General features: G+C 50.3%; 1 protein-coding gene across 1 annotated transcript in view; it reads left to right on the forward strand.

The window, feature by feature from the left end:
• The window catches only part of ARRDC1 (arrestin domain containing 1), a 68,000-nt gene that overhangs the window by 26,264 nt on the left and 17,662 nt on the right, over nucleotides 1-24,074 (forward strand). Inside the window, exon 2 of the mRNA XM_084650447.1 lies at nucleotides 1,556-1,666. Within this exon, the coding sequence (XP_084506573.1) occupies nucleotides 1,556-1,666 (111 nt within the window). The remainder of the gene's footprint in view (nucleotides 1-1,555; nucleotides 1,667-24,074) is intronic.

A 24,074-nucleotide genomic window follows, 5' to 3' on the forward strand; every position in this document is an offset into this window, starting at 1 on the left:
TCATAGGCCAGGTGCAGACAGGTGGCCTCAGGGAGGTGGGGGGGTGGAGAGCAAGCCCATCCTGCACACATCCTCCAGTGGAAACTCCTGTGCCATGGGGCTGGCCCTGATTCTCGTCATCCTCCCCCTCACCAAGTAGTTCAAACTGGGCACCAGGCTCACAATGCTACTTGCTCAACCCCACCCACCTCAGCCTCCCTTCTGGGCTGGGATTAGGCCCACAGTGCAGGGGCGGAGAGTGCTGCTGTGGGTGGTTGGTGCCCCCTCAGTGGGGTGAGGAGAAGGACACTGGCCTGTGGCTTTGGGGGAGCCCCCATGAATTTGGACCCAGTGTGGATCACAAAATAGGCTGTGTGGTTGGTGGGTCGCTGAAGTAAAGTTTGGGAACCTCTGCTCTAGCAGCTAGGATGTTGGAGTGGGATTAGACCCAGGTTCAGTTCCTTGCTCTGCCGTAGAGTCCCTGCATGATCTTGAGGAAGCTTCTTCATCTACCTGTGCTTCAATTCCTCATCTCTGCAATGGAGAGAACCCTTCCCCTTCTCCCACAGGCCTGTGGTGAGGGTAAAATCCATTAATGTTTGTGAGATGCTCCGACAGGACAGTGAGTTCTGGAAGTCCCTATACAGACCATCTCGGCTCCTGTCCCCCAAACAGTCCCGCTGAGCGAGTGGTGGTGCTGCCCCCCTTTGAGAACAGGGAGGCCAGATGGTGTCATAGTTCTCCTTTGTTCATATGACTGCTAGGTTAGTGTGTGAACTGACCTTGCTGTGCAGGGGCCAAGGGAGCCATTGTTGGGCTTGGTGCATCTGTCTCTCTAAGTGAAAGGAGACAAAACCCTTTTCCCTGAGGTGTTTGAGGATTGTGGAGTTCTTGCCGCTCTCTGCTCCCTTCGCTGCATTAACAGGCCCTTCTGGCACTGAGAAGGACCAACCTTTGGATCAGTGGTTGCTCTGCTTGTGCACAGGAATTGGGGCTGAAACCACAAGTTACCTGGTGTCTGGGAGTGTTTGAGGAGGATTAGTTGAACTGAAGGGGAGGGGAACTAGAGAAAAAGGGAGACAGGGGTCTTTGAAAATTTTACCCTAAGTCCCACTGATTTTTTTTTTTCTAGGAGGTTTGAGCTCCTAGTTGCTCTTAAAATCTTACCCAGAAGCTTTTAACTTGCCTAGCAAGTGTGATGAGAATATCTTAGAAAATGCCCTGGCTTGCTGGAGAGAGATGCTGCATTTTGAGCAATAACTTTTGAGTAAAGGGAGACAAATACCCTTTGAACTGAGAGCCACTGACCTCGGTCTCCTCTCCACTCCCCACCCTGTGTGTGTGTGTGTGTGTGTGTGTTTAAAAGGGGCACTGTCATCCGCAACTAGTGCACAGATGCGCTACTTGTAAGTAAATTGGCTGTGTCTCTGTGGAGAAGGAAGCCCACAGGAGGCAGCAGGATGAGACCAGAGATGGGACCTGTACGCTTCTTTTGCTAGCCTAGGAAGACCACTGAAAACTCTACTCCAATATTGATGTAGATGTGTGTGTGTTTTTTTTTTTTTCACCCCCCCAGCTATCAAAGTGAGCTGCGTTGGATCTTGCGGCGTGTCCAACAAGGTCAATGACACCGCGTGGACTGTGGAGGAGCAGTACTTCAACAGCACACTCTCGCTGGCGGATAAAGGTAAGATCAACAAGGGAAGGGGATATGGGTGAATGGAGAACTGTCTGATTAGTTGGAAGGGTCCTTCCCTTTGGATACCTTTTTGGACAGGTTTTTTATTATGATGTAGGTTCCGCATGTGTGCGCCAACCAGATACCTAATGCCTCCATTTCCTGAAATACCCCTATATTGAAACTGGCTCAGCTGCATGCAAAGTACAGGTGACTTCACGTTAGCTGGGCTATACGCAAGATGGCTAGGCCTTGTCTACACTATGCAGAAAGGCCTTGGAACCCCAGTACAAGACAGCACCTGCCTCAAGTGGCTTTCAGACATTGCTTGCAACATCTGGGCCAACGTCTCTAGCTCATGCCTGGTTAGGACCAATGCAGTGTACAGTGGTTTCTCTCTGGTGCAGTCAGTCGACGGGTGTTGCAGCTACACCTGTTTTTTGCACAGTGTCTTTAGAAACTACAAAGGCCCTGCCTGCCACTTCAGTGCTGGATCTTCTAGAAAGGTTGCTTCAGGAACCGCAGAATGCACTGGCCCTAACCATGGGGATGAGGTGTGGGGAGTCCCTGTAGCAGTGCTAGAATTGTTGTAAGAACGGAGTCCCTGCAATGCTTCCCTCGCTCAGCAGATGCACACCCAGTGTGTGTGTGTGAGCTCCTGGCATATATTCCTGCCACAAGTCAGAATGACTTGGGTGTGCTCCAGGGACTCTGCGTTTGAATGAATGCTGCCTTTCAGCCACTAAATAGGTCAGTACACCACAAATAATTCACGCTGTATCTAGGCTTCCATTGAAACCGATCGGTACCAGCATTCACCTGCCACAGCAGCGTATCAAGTTGTAACTTATATACTGAAGTGTGTTGTGTGTGGCAAGGAAACAAACTAATGGGCCTTCAGAGGCCTCATCTCCTAGTAGGAAATGGACAAGAGGCAGTAAAACAGGACTGACAGCTTTTGCTAAGTCGGCAGTTTGCAAGCAGAGCTTTTAGCACATGCTGGAGAAAGGTCAGCTATATCCTGCAGTGTTTCTTGGGATAAACTTCTCTCCAGCCCAGACCCAGGGGTGAAGAGGAACCATCAGGGTTACTTTCCTGTTGGCTTGGCACATGGATCAATAGGCTGGAGGAGTGGATTGAATCACACTTTTGTTTTCCACATACAGCATGGGGGGGAAGAGTAGGAAAAGCCCCCCTGTCTCCCTTGGAAATGGCCTAGAACAAAGCCAGACAGTGCATACAGCAGGCTGGTGAATATCTGGGCTGCCGAATCCCAAAGGGCTTTACAAAGCACTCCAGGTAAAACAGCCCTAAGTGAGTTGAGAGCTGGATGCTTTCTGCACGTGGACTGTAGGGCTTTTGGCTGGCTTAAGACTCCATTTAAGCCACTTTAAAGTGGTTACAGGTTAAAGTCTGAGCATTGGAGCGTGGTGGGTTTTTTTTTCTTTTCATGCCAGTGATTTCTGTGAGGATCCTGCATCTGAATGACTGTCTGCTGCTTTGGAAAAGCTTAACCATGTAGCAGTAGATAGGGAAAGTGAGCTGCATGGATTTTGCGACTTTGCAGTGTCCCAACCGCAGAAGTTCAATTGAGGGATTCAGGCAAAATAAGCAAATACATTCTGTCCTAGCAGTGCTGTTGCCATCAGGCATCCTCCCATTTTGTTGGAATAAAGACTGGGGAGACTGAAGCCCACAAACACCAAGAGAAGGCAGAACTGCCTGTTGGGGATGTGCATTGCCTGTGAAACTTGCCCTCTGTTTAATCTTTGAATCGTTGTCGAGGGAGGAACCATCATACCTGCACTTCTGTCCTGATTCACTCAAAGTAGAGGAAAACAGTGTGGCCCTTGGGATCCTTGGAGCCTCTAAATTAGGGCTCCCCTGCACTAACCTGTGGGGTGGAGGAAGGAATGCAAATCCCTGGCACAGATGGGGAATGGACTGTTGAAGTCATGACAAAGCTCAGATTTTTTTAATGTCTCCAGAATGAGCAAAGAGACTTAAGCCTGGATTTCCAAAGCAGCTGAAGAGTTAGCTGCCCAGTTCCCATTGAGTTTCACTGAGGGGTGGGTGCCCTGCTTCTTGGGCTCAGTTGAAAAGCCCAGCCAGTGTCCTTAAAATCTCTAAAGTTGGGTAACTGTGTCTCAGCTAACATTGACCAAGGATAGGAGGCACCTGGGAGTCAGAACTCCCTGGAGTCTGTCCCAAGCTGTGGCCACAGACAAGCTGTGGCCACAGATTCACTTAAGACCTGATTTATCTTCCGAGGTGTTGAGTGCTTACAACTCCAGTTCAGAACCATGGGGAGCTGGAAGTGCTCAACAGCTGTGATAACAGACCTTATGGCCTGTCTTTCACTTCATCCTTCTTTTCTGTGCACTTAATACAGAGCTCACAGGGGTGTCTGTGTTGAATTTGTAAGGGGCTTTGGGATGTACCAGAAAGTGCTAGAGAAAGGTAAAGTCAGATCCTAGTTTTGGTGACTTTTTCCTACAATTTGTTCATTGTTTAATCTGCTAAGTAGAAAGGACTGAGCAAGGCAGCTAAAAAACAGCCAGTGCATGAATACCTGTCAAAGGTATTGGAAGGTGTGCTCAGCTACCTATAGAGGAGTTGAATATTCTCCCTATTTTTATAGATTTGGAAACTGAGGTGAAAGGTCAAGTCACTTGCTTGGAACTGGTGACGTGGATTGGCAGATTCGGCATTACAGGGACTTGGGTATAAGAACCAGATTACATATGGACTCTGCTGTGTAACCATGGGTGTGTCGTCATGTTTGCAGCATTGTAGTGGCCATGTTGGTCCCACGGTGGGTGAAGTAATGTCTTTTATTGGACATTGGAATAGACAAAGATCTGTCAGTGATCTTTGCCTAGTCCTCAGGCATAAATAATGCTGTACGGTGCTTTTTAAATACGACTTAGTACTGAGGCTTGGGCAGTCATTTTAGGTGAATGTAGCACTCGTGACCTCCTGCCTCCCATCCCTTTTGCTCATTTCCCTAGAGCAGAGGTAGGCAGATTACAGCCTGCGGGACTGTCCTGCCCAGCCCCTGAGCTCCTGGCCCGGGAGGCTGTCCCCCTCAGCCCTGCCACCGCGAGCGCAATGCTCTGGGCAGCGGGGCTGCAGAGTCCGGCCTGACCCGGTTCTCTGTGCTGCGCGGCTGCCTATCCTGGTGCAGCCGTGCCACCAGCGCTCCAGGCAGTGCAGTAAGGGAGCAGGGAGTCGGGGGTTGGATAGAGGGCTTGCCCCTGCCCCTGCCCAGAGCATGTTACTTGTGCTAGGACACTAGTCTCCCCTGCCAGCGTCTGTCTTTCTTGCCAATCTTTGTGCTGGAGGATTTTGAAAGTGCCGGTCTATTTTCCACACTGGAATAGGAACAAACATTTCAGCAAAAAGTCCATTTCTTTTAAAAAAATAAATAAAAATAAAGCAGCCATTTTAAAATGATGTCTCTCACAGGCAAACTTCATAGAGGAAAAAGTCTTAGCGTAGGTACCATTATTCATAACTCCAAAAATATTGATCTGAGTTCACGCTTTCATAAACTGAAAAATGACTGAACTTGTAGAGCTGTCATCTTAGTGGTCCAGAGTTAAATGTTGCACACCTGTTCAGATCACACAGGGTGGATGTTTGTGTGTCAACTGCCAGCCCTGTAGACTCCACTTGAGATCTGAGGGTCAAGCTGGGCACTTTGAGGCTTGCCTGCCATTGCCAGGAATAGTGGTCTGTGGTGGCTTTTTTTGCAGTTGGCACTTACCCATCGGTTTGTTAGATGCATGATGAAGAACAGAATGCAGCTTATTCGCCTGTAGCTGTGTTGGTTCTGCAGGGCTAGCTGGCGTAAAAAGCAAAAGCAAATGGTTTTGTCATAAAGTCAGCAGATGCGTCTCAAAAATGCACTGGGAGCAGATCTGTTGAGTAATAAGATGGTTTAGCGATTTATTGCTATTCAACTGCCTTCTAAAGCAGTCATTAGTCACTTCACTTCTCTCCCCATACACCTGTCACTTATTCGGCTGTCTTGCAAATTTGTAGTACAGTTATGGAAAGAGGCTTAGTGCTATTTCGACTAGAAATTCACAGCTGAGTACCAGGTAGTCATCTCCATGACATCCAGCTGTATTATTGTCTCTTGCATCTCAAAACCACAGTGGCACCATCAGTTGCTGTCACCCAGGAAGTGTCAGACACTGAGGCCCTGGCTGTGCCGAGTGCTGTTGCAGCGTCATGTACGTGCTCCCTACAGAGACGGAATTTTTCCATCCCTGTCGTTTAATCCACAGGAGAGTGTGTGTGTGTGTGTGTTTGTGTTTTTTGTTTGTTTTTTTTTCTCCCCCTCCATTGACCCAGCCAGGCCTACACCAGGAGTTAGGTCAGCATAGCTACAGCATTCAAGGGGTATGAATTTTTCACGTGTGTGTGTAAAACCCACAACCTCATGGGTGTGGTGCTCTGTCCCATCTAAACCGAGACCACTTAGAGAGCGCTAGGGCTGTAGAGCAGACTCAAAGGGTCATGTGGCTTTTAGCTCATGCAACAGAGCAGTGGCCCCCACCCTTTGTGGGGAATAGCGTATTCCTATTCCCAGAAGACTGTGGCGGGTGCCAGACACCCCGGCCGCCAAGAAGCGGCACCACCGAAATGCTGCCGAGCAACTGCAAGGCTTCTCGGCAGCATTTCAGCGGGCGGTTCTCCGGCGGCCGTGCTCGGCGGCACGGCGTCCTGCGGGCGCACACAACTGCCCCGACGGGCGCCATTGCGCCCGCAGGCACCGCATTGGGGACCCCTGCAACAGAGGCTCATGCATTTCGCTCCAGAGGTCCCAGGTTTGATCCCACCTGCCGATGGCTGGCGTCTGTTGGTGTTGCATGTGAACCATTGGTGCATTACTCCACTGACCATCTGTTCCCGTTCTGCTCTGCTCTGCCCTGCCTTCCCAAGCAGGCCTTCTGATGAGGCAGGCTGTGCTTTCCAACTCCTAGATCTAGTTACCTCCTGCTCAGCTGCTGTCCCCTTTGCCATTGGCTTGGAGTTGAGGTACAGTCCTGTGGAAACAAACCGTAGATTTGAATATGCATAACTTCTACTCATTGTGTGAGCCTGCTATGTAGTGCGACATTCCCAACTGTCTGCCAAAGGCAAAATAATGAGTTTCAGGCCCTTTTGAAATGGTTAACCATCTTCTGGCTATAAGGAAGTAGGAGTGGGGAGGAAGGACAAACAGCTCTTTGTGTAGGATCTTTGCTAAGGGCAGCATGTGCTGGGTGTTCACTGTTAAATGAATGGTATGTGCTAGAACTGCAGACTCACTGTTACTCATCCCACCTGGACGACTGTGGAGGATGGATTGCAGCAGAAACAGGCTGTAAGGGAAAAGGTGGTAGAGAATGAAACTAGATTGGCATTGTGTGTTTGTGCTTCCATTTGCATCTTGGCTCTGTGTTCAGACAGTGTAACAAACTCGGTTGGTGAGCTCTGCAGTCCAAGTTCTCAAGCTTTGGCAAGCTGACGTCTTCTCTTCCCCTTTAAATAACGTGTCTGTGTCTGTCTCTGGTTATCTCACCCCTCTGTCCTATGGGTGCACAGTGCGAGCCATACAGCTTTTTATCTTGATACCTAGGCAGATCCAGCATGACAAACTGTCCCCTTCTTTATCTGATGACCATGCCTATATTGACAGGTTTCAGAGTAGCAGCCGTGCTAGTCTGAATTCGCAAAAAGAAAAGGAGGACTAATGGCACCTTAGCGACTAACCAATTTATTTGAGCATAAGCTTTTGTGACCCACAGCTCACTGCATCCGATGAAGTGAGCTGTGGGTCACGAAAGCTTATGCTCAAATAAATTGGTTAGTCGCTAAGGTGCCACTAGTCTTCCTTTTCTTAATGCCTATGTTATAAACAGCTAAACAGGAAGGAATCTCCAATTTTCCGTTCATTTGGCTGCTTTTCTCTTCTGTATCCCTGCCTCTGCATGTGCCAGAGTAAGGTGTGTGACTTCGAAATACTCTATGGGTTATTCAGAGTACAGTGCCTCAGGACATGCCAGGAAGCATACCCGTACCCATAATCAGGAAGTGGGTTAGGTTCCTCTTCCTGGCCTATGCTCATGCTTTGTGCTTTGTCGGGGAGGAATGCCCCCCACCTTCCTGGATGCTGAAGCACATAAGAAGCTATTCCTGATGAGCAAAAAAGAACCCTAGAAGGGATGGCTGAGTAGACTAGGATGGTCCTGTCCTTGTGTGTTTAGAAGTCAGTTGACAGCCTAGTACTTAAAAGGGAACTGCAGACAAGCAGCCTGTGCTCTCTGCTCCCCTGTGATGTACAAAGGTGCCCCTGGAGTTCTTGTTCCCATCTCCGGGCTCAGGAGAACCCCTTGAGCCTGAATTTCCATCTTCTGGTGGGAGGACTTCAGCTGGAGCTCTGGAAGACCATCGTGGTGGCTTCACGTGAGGCTGAAGCCTGGGCGTCAGCTTCCCTATTAAGCTGAGAACCGCTGCTTATGTACCACTGTGGCCTGCATATGCAACTCTGTTACGTGAGCCGCATCCACACAATATCTATGCTACCTGGATGGCCCTGAGGATGTCACATGGGCCGCAGCTATGTGCTCACTGGGCCGCAAGCGGCCCAGGGCCACCACCGGTTGAGAGCCCCTGCTGTAGGGGGAGAGGGAGGGAATGTAAAGTTTAATGAGGGTGGGTTGGGCTGGAGTTGCGTTTCAGCCAAGTGAGTAACACTTACTACTACTGAGGCCTTCCGGTTGGCAGGCAGGAGGGGAGAGGCTTCCTCTGAAGGCTTTCTTGGCTCTGGAATGTTTTCCCTCTTTCTGTGGGTTGCCTATGCAAAGTCAGCCCATGTGCAACTTCCCCTCCCCTTGACAGAATTCAGCAAAAATGCAGGCTAAAAACCAGGGGACAATGAGAGCTGGAGTTCTTGTGGCTATTGACTTTATTGCCATGGCTTATGGGGGGTGTGTGTGTGTGTGTGTCCTGGGTAGGGTTTTTTTGTTTGGCATATATTTACATACATTTCTGGAACCAAGGACTAGAGTTGCAACTACACCCTAAACTGTGCATCCCTTCTGCTCCCTCTCCCCCTGCCCCACACTATTAGGGGTCCGGGTTGCTGGGAAAGCTGATGCCCAGGTTTGGGTTTCCTATAAATCACTGTTCAGGCCTCTCCAAAACTGAATGAAGTTCCCTGTGGGTCTAATGAAAGACAACCAAGCAGAGGAAAGAGTCCTATGGCTCTAACTGCTCCTGGACACTGGATTGTCTCTTTACACCATCTTCAGCTCTCTATCCGAGGTCTTTGTCACCGCTCTTTCTGTATCCCTGCTGCTCAGCGCTACCCTCCCTATGGAATAACCCCCAATCTTTGGGGATCCCTCGACAACAGCTGCATTGCTTCCATTGGGAAAGGCACAAGCTGGGCAGGCCGCTGAGCTGTGTAAAAGCTCCTTGACCTTTAACCAGTTGTATCTTAACTCCCAGCCCTCCCAAAGCCACACACTGGGGAGCAGCTCGGGGAGAATGTGGTGAAGCAGCAGGCGGTGGAAAGCAGCCAAGAGACAAGACTTTCCAAAGTCTCCCATCTGCACATTTGTACTCCCTCCTAAGACCCATAGGTACTAATTTGGAGTGTTTCTGGAACTGGGATGGGCAGGAAGAACAGCCCCTGGGAGTTGAGTAACCAGCAAGAATGTGGCTGAAAAGTGATCTGATCAAGGAATCTAACCTGTCTTCCCTCTCTTCCACTACTTCCCCCCCCCCCCCCCCCGCATGGAGGTGGGGTGGCAGATGAGATGCTTGCATTCAAAGCAATGGAAAAAATCTGGCTCTTCTCCAGCATTTGTACTTCTCACTCTTGCAAGAATCCAGTTTATCAAGCCTGACAGCAGGTTTGTTCCAATTCAGGGGGGAAACCCAGCAGGTGGGCTGCAAGGCCAGGTTGCAAATAGATCTCGCCTCTTTCAGGGAACAGTTTTCTCTCTAACAATTCAGCCTCATGCTCCTTCCCCCCCCCCCCTTTGTAATCGGGAGCAGGGGAAACATGAATTCAGGGAGATGCTCCCCAGGGTAAATAAAATCCCTGGGAAGTGCAGAGGAAGCCAATCAGTCTCTCTCCTCCCTCTCCCCCCTCAAAAAAGCCCCAAGCTTGTGGATTTTAGACTGGACAAATATTTTGGAACACTAGTGCTGTCAGCCTGGAAGGCCCCTCTGTCTGCACCTTGTTAGGGAAACTGCAACAGTTCTGCAAAAACAACCTTTGAAACTGGCCAGCAGTCTCTAAGATGCCATCATCTTTGTTTCCCCAACCTCCACCCACACGGCCCCTCCTGGAAAGCAGTGGGGGGCTGAAAATCTTGTTTCCATAAGGTTTAGGCCTCATTTAAACATACTGGGGGTGGAGGGGAGAGTGCCTGTGTGGGGGCGGTTTGTACTGACCATAACTATTTTGGTTCGGGGTAACTTACTTAGCTTCATGCTATTTTAGTTTAATAATATGTTGAAATGCAGAACCTTTTACACTCGTGCAACTGCATCCATTCTACAGTGTGGTCCACCTTAAAACAGGGGTGCTCAAACTTTTTCTTTCTGAGGCCCCCCACAACATGCTATAAAAACTCCAGGTCCAGGGGGACACTCGGGGCTCTGGGTGGGAGGCATAGGTGTAGTTTGACTTCTCTTTTGGGGGGCAGGAGCCAGCAGGGCTTGGGCCACTTCTGCACAGTGGGGTCTGGTAGGAGAGCGCCACGTCCACCCCTGACTCACCTCAGCAGGCCACCCAGCCTGTCTGGGGTCTGTGGATGGGGGCGTAACCAAAAATTATAACTCAAAAGGTGGGGGGGCTCAGTTCAAAAAGTTTTAAAAGTGCTCAGGGTGCAGGGAGAGGTAGCTAGGGCCTGGGAAGTGGTGGCGGGGGGAAGCTCAGGGTTCAGGGAAGGGGTGTGCCAGGAGGGCTCCCCTGTGGTCCCTGTTCCCAAAGGGCTCTGCCAACCTCTGAGTCAGGTCCCCCACTCAGACAGCTCGGGAGCAAAGGGGGCTGGGAACTGAGGAGCAGCTTCAACCCCCTGCAGCAGCAGGAGAGAAGGAAAGCCGTGGCTGCCTACTCCATGGCACCAGCCAGAGCAGCAGCAGCTGCCTGCACTGCCCTGTCTCTGGCTTCCTGCCTCCGACCTGGGCAGGGAGAGAAGGGGGGAGGTGTGGAGCTGCCCCAGGACTGTCCTGCTCTTTCACTGTAGTTTTTTGGGGGAGCTACACCCCCTGTGCCCATCAACTCCCAGCTTCAACCCCATGGGGGGGCAGTGTGTGCTAGGGATTGGGGAGTGGGCTCCTGGCTTCAGTCCCCCGGGAGGTGCTTGGGCTCTGGGTTTTAGCCGTGGGGCTGGCCTGCTTGAAAGGATTTGCGGACCCCCTGTTGAGAACTGCTGCCTTAAACCATACTTGTCTCAAATGCAGTTAAAGCAGTAAAGAAAGACGCTCTTGAACAGTGACGGGGAAGATGACCCTTGTTGTTAAATACAATGTGTAAACTTTGTTAGTTTATTTTTAAAAAGCTAGTTCTGTTTTTCACAGCAAGATGATGTTTCTCTGGGCAGGGTGCGTGAGAGGGAATCACTGGCATTTACTTAAAATCTCACCGGAACTGAAAGTAGGTTTGAACTCGCTCCTTCTGTAGCTATGTCGGAGTCGGAAACAGGCTTGTGGCTCGCTGTGGTTTGAAGAGCCATGCGCTCAGTGTGGGATCGCATGCTGCGCTCTGTAGCCTGCGTCTGTTTGCACGAACATGTGACTTAATGGGCTCTGATTTTTTTTCACATGAAAAGCCACTGGAAACTGGGGAGTGACCCAGGCGACTTGAAATGGAATCGGGCAGGAGGCTTTCCGAGATCTCTCTGGCTTCTGCTCTTTGCTTGAGCACACACTGAGTTAGGTCATCTCCCTCTGACTACAGTGTTGCCCTTTAATGGAGCTTAGTTAAATGTCTGCTTTCAATAGTGAGGTAAAGGAGCATTTGCAGACACTCTTGCTTGGTTTGGCTTTTGTGGTTTCTGTTCAACTTGGACTCTTGCTTATTTCCTGTTTTTGTGCATTAAATGGGTGGCATTGCTCTTGTACGACTCCCTGAGCACTGGTGGGGAGCGCACTAGTATTTATAAACCAGCAATATCTGAGGCATTAAGTGAATCCATCATGTTGGTCGCAATGTTCCCTCTAATTTTTGACAGGCCGTGTGCGCAAAAAATTTCTTCTGTGCAAATTGTTATGCTTCCATGCAAATTTTTGTGTTTCACTGTGTGCACGGGGTTTAGGATCTGTGTGCGCGAGCACAGCTTAGAGGGAACAGTGGTCGGTAGAATCCATCATGTCAGCTGGTCCCATTAAGCTGGGCAGCCTGTGTCGAGCTGCCTACTTGTGAGATTCCCCAAGAGGACTGCAGCTCCCACTTGCCGTCCATGTGCGATTCTGGGCTCGCTCTTGCTGGGGAGGAGCAGATGCACCCACGCATGCCTGTTCTGAGCGGCAGGTGTAAAAACCATTCCCTCTCCAAGAGCAGGGACACTTCCAGGGGAGGTGGTGATGGCATGAGTCAGCAGAGTTTTCTCATCTCAAACCTGGTCTCGGACTATATAATGCCTTGACCAAGAGGATGTTCTGTGGCCGTGCAGGGTTGAAGAAATCCATAACTGGCACCTGCATCATTGGACGTATTTGCTGCTGCATCTCCTGAGAGACCGAGCACAGACAGCCCAGCCCAGAGGGGAGGGTGTGAAGGCACAGGTGGACTTAAATCACCTTTTGTTGCCTGGATTCTGCTGAAACTGCTGGTTGGCCCCGTTCTCAATTCTCCCTTGCAGCACTACGGCTTCTTTCCCTCCTGCTGTGCGCCTTCCACCAGCAGCTGCAAGGGGGAGCAGCATCGAGCCCCCTACACATGCTCAGTGCCGGTCCTCCACTGGAGTTGTTCTCGTGGCCTGGGTGTGCCACCCAAGCAATGTATGGGGGGCTAGAGCAGTGTGTCCAAGCTCAGTATAGTTCATTTTCAATTTTAAAGGGCGGGCTGACTGGCTACTGAAATGCCATGGAGGTCTCTGTGCCGGGCTCAGAAATTACTTCCATCTAACATGCGCCCAAGGCCTCTGAGCAACAGCATGAGTGGTTAAAGCACTGGACTGGGGCTTAGGAGACCTATTCCCAGCTCTGCTACTGATTCTACTGGATGACCTTGGGCAAGTCACTTCATCATCTCCTCCCGCCTCAGGTTTCCCCATCTGCTTTTATTTATAAAAAAAAAAAGGGGGGGGGGGTTAAGTATCGCTCTCCATCAGATCCCAAAGTACTGCACAAAGGCTAGTGGTTTTATGCTATCTGATGGCTGCAGTCCCAGAGTGGCTAGGAAAAGGAGGACTTGTGGCACCTTAGACTAACAAATGTATTTTGAGCATAAGCTTGGATAAGAGCATAAGAGTGGATAGGTGCTCCCATCACTCACACGCTCACTGTAGTGAGCAGCTTCACCGGGAACAGAGTGGCACCTCTAGAGACAGTCCCTCCAGCTCTGGCCTGGAAAGAACGTGTAGAGGGAGCAGCCGTTGATACGCTGTCTTCCTTCCCGTTGATCCGCTGAGCCACTAAGTCGCCCCATATGCTGTCATCCAGGGGAGCAGGAATCTGAGGCCCTTGGGCTTGGCCCCAGGCAGCTGTAGCACAAGAGTGGGGGCAAGCCCTGACCTCCTGGTAACTTGCAGCAAGCAATTTACAAGGAGCTGCTGCTGCTAAGGGAAGGTGGATGAACTGAAGACCACATTTAATCTGAAAGCCTGCGAGGTGGGAAGCCCACTGGCTGACTCTCCCGATTATAGTAACCTAGAGGAGAGCGGCTACTCTTGCTGAGATGCCCTATGATTTATTATTTGTATTACCATAGTGCCTAGGGGCTCTAGTCCTAGGTTCGGACCCCATGGTGCCAGGCACCCTGCAAACACAGAACAAAAACCCTAGTGTCTTGCAACATAGCAGAACTTTTGGCTCTTTCCCACTATCTTTTGGGGCCCTGCCAAAAGCTTGAAGTTCTGATGCCTACCGAGAAGCAAGAAGCTTTGAGTGGAATCCACTAGACCTGGAAGAGAATTCTTGCTGGGGCAGAGCCGTGCTAACAACACTGTGTAAATACCAGGAGTCTGCAGGAGCCCCTCTCTCCTCTAATGAAATCTTTGGAGATGGAGGGCTAATTACAGCATACAGGAGGGTTGTGCTATTGTGATGGGCGGCAGGGGGACCAACAAAAGGCACTGTAATTTCTTCCTCTCTGGAGGAATCGGCTGAGCGTGTTTAATGCATCATTCTCTAATAAGTAGCCTGAGAGAAATTACCATATTGCCAGGCCTGTTGTTTGTCAAATAGTCTTGAAAGTCTCTCGCTGCTGCTTTAAACAAAAATGCAGCATTTTTATGCGTTTTGGTGAGAGACTCCATGCTAACCGCTCTGAGTGTATCCAACCGCCTCCTCTCGCGTGGCAGGGGCAGGGGAGGGCAAGGCTGGTGCCCCAGTCTCTCCAACAAAGAGAGGCCTGAATTTAAAGGTCATGACCTGGCTCTGTTCCATTTGGGCTGTGTCTACATTCAAGGATGACCTACACTAGGCAAGGCTGAAGTGTTTCTGGTGGTGCGATACACATGCTAACGTGACTTGTAATCTGCGTGGCTGTGCAGCAGCCTATTAAGCGCCATGCAGTTGCTCCGGGGACTGGCCAGGAAAGGGGCACCTCAACTCAGGCCTGGACCTGCCGCAGCTGGGGCACCCCTCCCCTGGCCTGGGCCTGGACCTGGACCCAGCCCCAGCAGAGACCTGCTGCGGCTGGGGGAGGGGCTCTCCTCCCCCAGGCTGGACCTGCTGCAGCCAGGGGTGGGGTGCCTCTTCTGCCCAGCCCCAGTGCTGCTGTGGCAGGAGAGAGCTTGGGGGAGTCCTCTCTTCTCCACTGTAGCCCTGCACCCCAAACCCCTTATCCCTGGCCCCACTCGGAGCCTGCACCCCCAGCTGGAGCTCAGTCCCCTGCCCTAACCCCAAGCCCCCTCCCATGCGCCAAACCCCTCAGCCCCACCCCCACGACATGAATTTTGTTATGTGCACCCATATGGACGTGATGCGTCACACAATTGGTGCACATAACAAAACTCATTCCACACATGGGTGGGAAAAATTAGAGGGACCACGATCTCTAAGTCCTACGATATCCAAAGCCTTGGTAAATTAGCAGTGAAGAAGTGCTGGTGGCATGCCTGGCTCTGTTTTGCCCTGCGACTGCACTAGTAGTGTACTGCATTTCTGCCTTTTCACTTCCCTCTGAGCTGGCGCAGGCCTGTGGGCGAGGTTTCAGAAAGCTTTCTTGGAGACCACAGGTACAGCTGCAGAAGAAATCCAACTTCTCACCACTTCCACTGAGCTGAATGATTGATCACTAATGATCTGGAGGGTGGGGTGGACTGCACCCTCAGCAAGTTTGCAGATGACACTAAACTGGGAGGAGTGGTAGATAGGATACAGAGGGAACTAGACAAATTGGAGGATTGGGCCAAAAGAAATCCGCTGAGTTTCAACAAGGACAAGTGCAGAGTCCTGCACTTAGGACAGAAGAATCTCTTTTACTGCTACAGACTAGAGACCCAATGGCTAGGCAGCAGTTCTGCAGAAAAGGACCTAGGGGTTACAGTGGACGAGAAGCTGGATATAAGTCAATAGTGTGCCCTTGTTGCCAAGAAGGCTAATGACATTTTGGGCTGTATAAGTAGGAGCATTGCCAGCAAATCGAGGGACATGATCGTTCTCCTCTATTCGACATTGGTGAGGCCTCATCTGGAGTACTGTGTCCAGTTTTGGGCCCCACACTACAAGAAGGCTGTGGAAAAATTGGAAAACGTCCAGCGGAGGGCAACAAAAATTATTCGGATACTGGAACACATGATTTATGAAGAGAGGCTGAGGGAACTGGGATTGTTTAGTCTGCAGAAGAGAAGAATGAGGGGAGATTTGATAGCTGCTTTCAACTACCTGAAAGGGAGTTCCAAAGAGGATGGATCTAGACTGTTCTCAATGGTAGCAGATGACAGAATGAGGAGTAATGGTCTCAAGTTGCAGTGGGGGAGGTTTAGGTTGGATATTAGGAAAAACTTTTTCACTATGAGGGTGGTGAAACACTGGAATGCGTTACCTAGGGAGGTGGTGGAATCTCCTTCCTTAGAAGTTTTTAAGGTCAGGCTTGACAAAGCCCTGGCTGGGATGATTTAGTTGGGGATTGCTCCCGCTTTGAGCAGGGGGTTGGACTAGATGGCGCCCTGAGGTCCCTTCCAACCCTGATATTCTATGATTCTGAAGGCTGGCGTGAATGTGCTCTTGCTCTATGCCCAGCAGAAGCTTTGTGAAAAGCAGCCATCAGGTCATTGAGGTGGCTGTGAGGACAGGTAGTGGATGTTGTTCTGACAATGTGCATGGAGAGCTGGAGACTGAAGCCAGTCCTGCTGCATGGCCACGTACTTCTCTCCCCTCACCACACATTCCCCCAGTGTTCTTGCAGTAAAGCTGGCTATGTGTTGGTGGGGCCAGGTTCTTCTCTAGACCCGAGATAAGCAGCATTGGTTGCAGAAATTCAGAACCAAGGAGACGTTTTCTATACCTTGGGGAGGGGGGAGTTGCTTTTAATTAACGGTGACTCTCAAGTTAAACTTGGTTAGCCCATTTTGCCCACTAATAAAAGCTCCTCTTACCATATTGGGTCCCATCTACACTATGAGAGGGGGGAAAAAGTCACAGCTATGCTCTAGTTATGCCTGACATTAGGAATAACAATACTGTACCTACCTGTGAATAGCACTTTGCATCTGCTCTCAAATGAGTGGGGAAGGTGAGGCACAGGTGAAGTGACTTGCCCAAGGTCACCCACCAGGCCAGCGGCAAAGCTGGGAGACAAATCCAGGACTCCTGAGTCCCCAGTGTGGTGCTCTAACCTCTAATGTGGTTCTGTCTGGCAGATGGAACAAAGTCCTGTCCTCAGACATTGCTCAAGCCTGGGGCTTTGCAGGTATATAGGATGGCTTGGGATCGTAGTCTAAACCAGAGGTTCTCCACCTTTAGCTTTCTGAGGTGCCCCCTTCCCTGAACATGCTATAAAAACTCCATGGCCCACCTGTACGAGGCTGACTTTAGGGGGTAGCAAGCAGGGCAGTTCCCTGGGGGCCCCATACCACGGGGGCCCCCTGCAGAGCTAAGTGCTTCAGTTGTAGCCCTGCTTTCTGGTTTATTTTGGCAGGACCCCTTGAAACCTGCTTGCAGCCCCTAGGGGGCCACAGACCCATGGTTGAGAACCACTGGCCTAAACTTTAAACCATGATTTGGTCCTGTCCCACCTGCATTGCAAGACTAATCTGTGTCCAGGAGCAGTGGTTTGTAACCAGGAAACCACAACAACTCTGGAGCTTCATGTAATTATAAACCAGTCTGAACTGTCTGCCCAGACAAAACGCTGTGTAACCTCCCCCTCCCTGGAAGGGAGGGGGCCCGTGTAAGTAGGGTTGTCGTTGATCCTCCCCTTGTCTCCCCTCTAGATCAGCCCCACTTAGCCGCATCAGTACTGCGAGTCATGCTGTTTAAGGGGTGATGCAAAGGTTCTTTCCCTGCCCCTTTTCTTCTCTGGTGCCTGTATGTCTATAGACCAAACAGTTTTTATTCTTCTGGGAATGTGGGGTACTTACGGGCCATTAGATCTTAATTGCTCTGGCAGCCAGTGGACAATGGGGGTCAGCCTGGGTCGTTAGCCTTTAGAGTCTGTGCATCCCACTGCAAGTGGCTGTTACAGCAAGGGTGTTGAGCACATCCAGCCACTTCACATTGGACAGAAACCCCAAGTCACTATTTGTTAGTATGTCTACACAGAGAGAGAACCTGTGACTGGCCCCAGTAAGCTGACTCAGGCTCTGGGGCTGAGCATCTACACAGACTTTCTTTTTCCTGCCCCAGGCCATCCACGGCTGTGCCACAGGTCTTTTTATCCCTGTATAGATGTACCCTGAGAGAACTGCATTGGGCAGTCAGGCCTGCCCCATGGGCAAGAGGGCAGGTGGCTGTTGCAGGAACCCATTTGAGAGAGAGCATGATCCTACTGGAATTCTATTTCCATACGCCTCTTGTAGTCCCTGTGCACTTTGTACATGGGGGTGGTCTCCTTTTGCGATTCTTCCCTAACCGCGTTCATTCCAGGGCCTAGTGCTTTGCAAAGGCTAGTGGATTAAGAGCTGGTCTACTCACAGGTGGGGTGCACATGTGGTTTTGTTTTCACCAGCATAGCTAAACTGAATCAATTTATCATCAAAGCAAACTTCTAATGTAGATGCTCTTAAAACTGCTTAACTGTTAACTTGCTGAATTAAAATAAACTGTTAGATCCTGCATATTACCCAGTAAATGCATCGACATTCGAGGCAGTTTTCTTCTGACAGTGGCTCGGTGTTTATCTATTCTGCCACTCAAGCGTTCCTGTTCATCTGGCATGTCCAGAATGTATGTTTGCACCTGGACAAGCAGCAGGGGTCAGCACTTCATCAAACTGCCTTCCATAGTTCCAGCACCCCTTCAGCACTTGTTTCTGTGGCATTTAATACTCCTCACTAACTTGGATTTGGTGTCATTGCCTTGGACTTAAAATAAATACCAAGAAGACAAAGTGGCTGCGTCTTGGAAAGAGGAAGGTGCTAGAGGAAGTGTTTGAAAGGCAGCCGCGGTGAAGTCCTAGAACAAGTAGAATCTTGTGTGGACTTACGAAGCTTGGTCAGTACCAATGGTTCTGTCCAGATCGGGTGCAAAGGCCGTGTGCCTTAGCCACAAGTCCTGCACAGAATCAGACACCCGTATGGATGGCTAAACAGTATGTTTTGGTACCAAAGTGGAAAATGTATCAAAGCAGTATGCTAACAGTATTACTCTGTCTGCTTCAGACCACAGAAGGCTGGAAGCAGTAGAGATGAGTTTCTTAAAAGATGGCAAGTGTAAAGCGGAGTGACTTTCAGAGAAATGAAGACTGGCCCGTCCACACTACAGCACTATGCTGGTGCAGTGCTGCAGTGACAGAAGGAGTATTTCTGTCAATTTTTGTAGCAAGCCACTTCCCTGAGCAGCAGTAGCTAGGTCCACAGAAGAATTCTTCCATTGACCTAGCCACATCTACACCAGGGGTTAGGTTGGTGTAACAACAGCTCCTGGGAGTGTAGATCAGGGCTAAGAGGAGAATAGGATACAAAATCAAGGTATGGGGGTGGCTGCATTTGAAGAGATTAGGGGTGGGGCCACTGCAGAAGACAGATGATAGGATGCCAAAGAAAATGATGCAGCTATAATCCAGGTCAGTCAGACCAAGAGGCCGACCGCTGACTAGATGGCCACTTCACCTCCCTGTGCCGTAGGTTCCCCATCTGTAAGTGGGGTAATGATATCCACCTCACTTGTATAGTGCTCTCTTTATCGAATCGCCAAGCCCTTCACAAAAGCTAGTATGTATAATATCTGGTGGCGTCAGTCCTAGAGCGGGTAGGTGTGCTCCTCCTAGAAGCTTTCGCTAAAATGAGCAGTGTCCATCATACGCAGAGACGTGATCAGGCGGGGCTAAATAGAGGAACAGGCAATAGATGGGAACAAATGCAGGCGCTGTACTGGTCCCCGTGTCCCCAAAGACGTTTTGGGATGAGAAGACCCTTTTTAGTGCAGTGATACTCAGACTGAGGCTCGGGAGCTGTAAGTGGCTCTTTAATGTGTCTCCTGCGGCTCTTTGCAGCACATGATGATTGGTTAATAATTAAATCAGGATGCGTTTACTATGTTATCAATGTGCATTAAGTTATTAACTTATTTGCTGTAAGAAATTTATATATCAATTAAATATTTGGCCCATCATACTGTTTATAGTACAATAGCCAGCTACTACTGTGGATCTTCTGGGTAATGTTGATTGCTAATTGGACTCCTGAACTGCTGAGCTTGGAGTATCCCTGCATTAGAGACTTGTGTTGGTGGTTATGGTAGAGACCAGAATTGAGGTCCTGTTGCTCTACTAGGCACTGTGCAGAGGAGTAGACCTCCACATGTCCTACTGACCAGCAGTGTCTCCTTGTTTCCTTCTGCTTTCTTCTGTGTTCCCCCGTTCTCTTGTCTTACGATCTAAGAATAAACTCTTTGGGGCAGGGATCATCTCTGTTCTGTTTGCTCGCTCATGGGCACAGTGGGGTCCTGGTCCGTGACGGATCTCACATACTGCAGTACAAATCACAAACACATGAGGCAGTCCTGCCCAAAGAGCCCTCAATCTAAGGCCTTGTCTATAGGCTATGCAGTTCTTTTTATTAGTAAAGCAAAGGTATGAGTTTTAATCTAAACTCCTACACTTATGCTGGTGTGTCTCAGATGTGGAGTCTTACTCTGGTACAAGAGTGGTTTTTGGGGTTGGTTGGCTGGGGTGATAGGGATTTGCTTTCTTATGCTGCTTGGGAAGGGGGTTAAACAAAACCAAAAAAAGCCCTCTTCTACCTGGAGACGTGTTCACACTGGGAGTTCCCCTGGTCTGTCTCTACCTGTGTAACTGGTAACACTTCCCCATGTAGACAAGGCCTACATAGATAAGAAAGGCAAAGGGTTGGACAGGACTAGATCACGGGAGCAGAATGATGGCTTGTGAACAGCAGACTAGTGCTGCAGTCTTAATGCGTTGGGTGTGGTCTGGGTAGGAGGGAGGTCTCTCAAAGGAGAGACAAGGGAGTAAAGTGGACAGAGCAATTGGAGTGAGGCTGAGGTGAAGACTGGCTGTCTCTTCACTAGGATTAAAAAGAAGTCTTAAAGTTAAGACAAGGAAGTTTGTAGTTTTCACACCTGGCTTGCGGGAGGGTTGCTGGTGCCACATGGGCCCTTGTGCCCTGAGGGGAGAGCCACTGGTACATGTCTTGTTCCATTAGGCCTGGTCTACCCTTAAAGTTTAGATCGGCATTGCTCGGGGGTGAAAAATTCACGGTTTGTGCCATGGGTTTCCCATCTGTACAGTGGGGATAATAGCACTGTATTAGCTCCCAGGGATGGTGAGGATACGTATGCTAACGATTGTGATAGGTTTGTCTGAGTAGCCCGTGTGGGACAGGGCATTGGAGTCTGACCATCTGTTGCTCTTAATGCTGATGGCCTCTTGTGGTTCATGCTGGAGAACTGGAATGGGGGCCTGGCTGCACCAAATTACCCTGTGACCGGGAATAGAGCCCAGGTATCCTGTTTCCCAGATCGGAGTTAACCATGAGAGCAACCGACCTTTCCAGGCCAACATCTCTTACTGGATACCCTAGCAAAGTCCAAATCCTTCTTTGAGACAGTGTTGCCACGAGGTAACAATGGCTTAGAACAGGGGTTGGCAACCTGTGGCATGCGTGCCAAAGGTGGCAGGTGAGCTGATTTTCCAGTGGCACTCTGCTGCCAGCCAGGGACCCGGCTGCAGGCCCCGCTCAGCCTGCTGCCAGCCTGGATGGAGCCTGCTGCCTGCCTGGGGTTCCGTCGGGGAGGGGGCCCCCTGTAAATGTAATATTTTATTACTGGCACACAAAACCTTAAATTAACGAGGACTTGGCACGCCGCTTCTCAAAGGTTGCTGACCCCTGGCTTAAAACAAACTAAAACCTGTCCCATCGTTACCTCCACTGTAGGATCAAACAAAACGGCTGGGATGCAAAGCAGAGAGTCCCTTGTTCCCAGACAAATCCTTAGTTGGCAGTGAATGCAATGAGGAAAACTGTATGTGAGACCCTGGGACATTGTTCTCTGCTGTGCACAGTAAGACGGTCACAACTGGTGTTTAGCAGAACAACCTTAGTAATAAAGATCAAGCTCCTTCCAGTCTATGGCAGGTCTACGCTACAGAGTTAGGTTGAACTTGCGTCGACCTAACTCTGTGAGTGTCTACACTAGAATGGTGTTCCCGCTGATGTGAGTCACCCACTACACCGACCTAATAACTCCACCTCTGCGAGAGGCGTTGCACTTAGGTCAATGTATTTAGGGCAACACAGTGTCTCTGTAGACACTGGGCTACTTGCATCGCCTGTTGGCTGACAGCCTGGAGCCCCGACACTGCCTCCCGGTGTGGGATGGGGAGGGGGAGAGCTCTCACTGGGAGGTGGCAGCAGGGCTCTCCGCTATGAGCTCCCAGTGGGCTCAATTTCATAGCAGGGAACCAACTGGCAATGAAATTGACATTCTTGTCAGTTTCATGGCTGAAACTTTTTTGCATTTGGTCTGGGTCTCCAGCTGTCAGCCCCAGAGCCTGTGGTCTCCAGCTGTCAGCCCAGTCAGAGACCAAATGTGACATAACCAGCTCCCTGATGTGAAATGGAGCTGTCAGCCGTCAGTGCCCCACACTCAGGCTGTCAGTCGGTGCACATGCTCCTGGTGAGGACACGCACCACTGCCAGAAGCAGGGTAGCGTGGACATCAACAGCCAATTTAATTACCGTGGTGGCTTTTGATTTCCACACTAATTTTGTAGTGTAGACAAGCCATTCTTCCCCTCAGGAGTCTGTAGGGGAGATGTTTCAAAGGCCACAAGTTCTTCAACCTGGAGGAAAAGCTGCTGCAGGTGGAATCCTCATCACTGAGCCCTGCTGATCTAGCTGCCTCTGCTGCATAATGACTTTCTCGGAGGTATTTTTAGCTGCATGTAAATGTCAGGAAAAGCTTTTGTGTCTGCACAAACTACACCCTTTGTTCAGGCTTCTGGAAATCCTAAGTTAATCACTTGCTGAGGATGGTAACTCTCTCAACCCCTTCGTGCAGACTAGACAGTCTCTCCAGAGGAGACTCTGGGTATCCAAGTCGGAATGGGTGGGAGGGGGGAGAAATGGGGCTGAATTTGTGGGCTTTGCTTTCAAGACCTGCTTCACACAGCCTCTGACGGGGGGGGGGGGGCAGCAATCCACACATAGGTTCCCTTAGAACACTCTTGTTCCAGACCGCAGGTGGGCACTTCTCATGTTGCTCTCAAAACACCATCTCTCGGCCCTGCTGGTTCCATGTAACGAGACTTTTAACATCAGGCTGCGGACTAAAGAGGAAACCTCCCCTTTTTTTGTATCTAAGGGAAAACCTTTTTAGTTAAATTTGGCTCTTAATTGTGCTCCCTGAGCAAGCTTTAATACAAGTAAGATCAAGAACAATTTTCTTATGGTGGTGCCCAAAGGCCCCAGTTAGGGAATTGGGGGAGCTATGGGGAGAATGGGAGTGTCTGTCTCTCTCCCACTTCTCATGATCCATGCAGTGCTTGTCGTCGAGGCCTTCCTCCTACCAGCAGGTCCCCCAGACTGACTGCCCAGCAGTCAGTGAGTGACAGCTGCTGGTGGATGTGAGATGTAGAAGCAGCAGTGAAGCACAGGACAAAACTTGTCACCGCTGACTCTGGACTCTGCTCCTGGCAAAGTGTGCTGTGTGCAGAGAGGGTGGATGGAGCCGTCCTGTCCTGTCACCAGTGTGGCATCAACAAGAGGAGAGCAATCCGCTTGCTTCCAGGAACAGGGCTGTTCCCTCTCCTCTTTGGAATCCCACTAGGGTGCATCTGCCCAAATCTGTCTTGCACTGTGGACTTGCCTTCAACAGGAATAAACCAGAAGAGTGGCCAGTGTTTGGATCACATTAGCCCGGTCTACTAGTGCCTGAGCAAAGCTTTATCCCCTTCAGGCGGGGTATCTAATGCACATCCTCCACCAGGGTGAAGAAGGCTGCTTCTTCCCCTTCCCATCTCCTGGGGGCTTCAGGGAAGGGAGCACAGAAGCTAAGCCACACTGGCATGAGGTGGGATGGTGAGTCGTGGGACTCCAGCCATCCGGGCTATATACGGAGTTAGTGGAGATTACCCTTGTACGTTTCTCTGCAATAGCCTGTTGCCTCTCCCCCACACCTGCCTCCCAACTCTGCTCCCTCCCTGGTATTGGGGGGTAGGGGGGTGTTCCTCCACTGAGGTCTCTGGAGTTGCACCCACTTAGGGTGTGGGGGATTTGTGGCAGTAATGCAGGATGGAGCTTGTGCCCTGAATGGGTCAGACATGGCAGCTAATTAGAATGAGTCTCCCTGCTTTGTGTGCTTTGGGGGAGGGGGGCATCCCTTCCTCCAAGGGATAGCGAACAAGGAAGCTGGGAGGAACAACATGATTACTAAACACCCAGCTCTCGCTGGGATGAGAGGCAGCAAGCCAGTGACAGGGAATCCCTGCGCTGTGAAAGCTGCGTAATCTGCCAAGCAGGGTCCTTTGGAATGTTCACAACCCCTTGAAGCTGCCTACCGAATCTGTGGCTTTGGGTACGTCTACACTGCAAAAAAAACAAAAACAAAAACAAAC

This window comes from Lepidochelys olivacea, assembly GCF_965140295.1.
Source record: "Lepidochelys olivacea isolate rLepOli2 genome assembly, chromosome: 16".
Taxonomy (NCBI): Eukaryota; Metazoa; Chordata; order Testudines; family Cheloniidae; genus Lepidochelys; species Lepidochelys olivacea.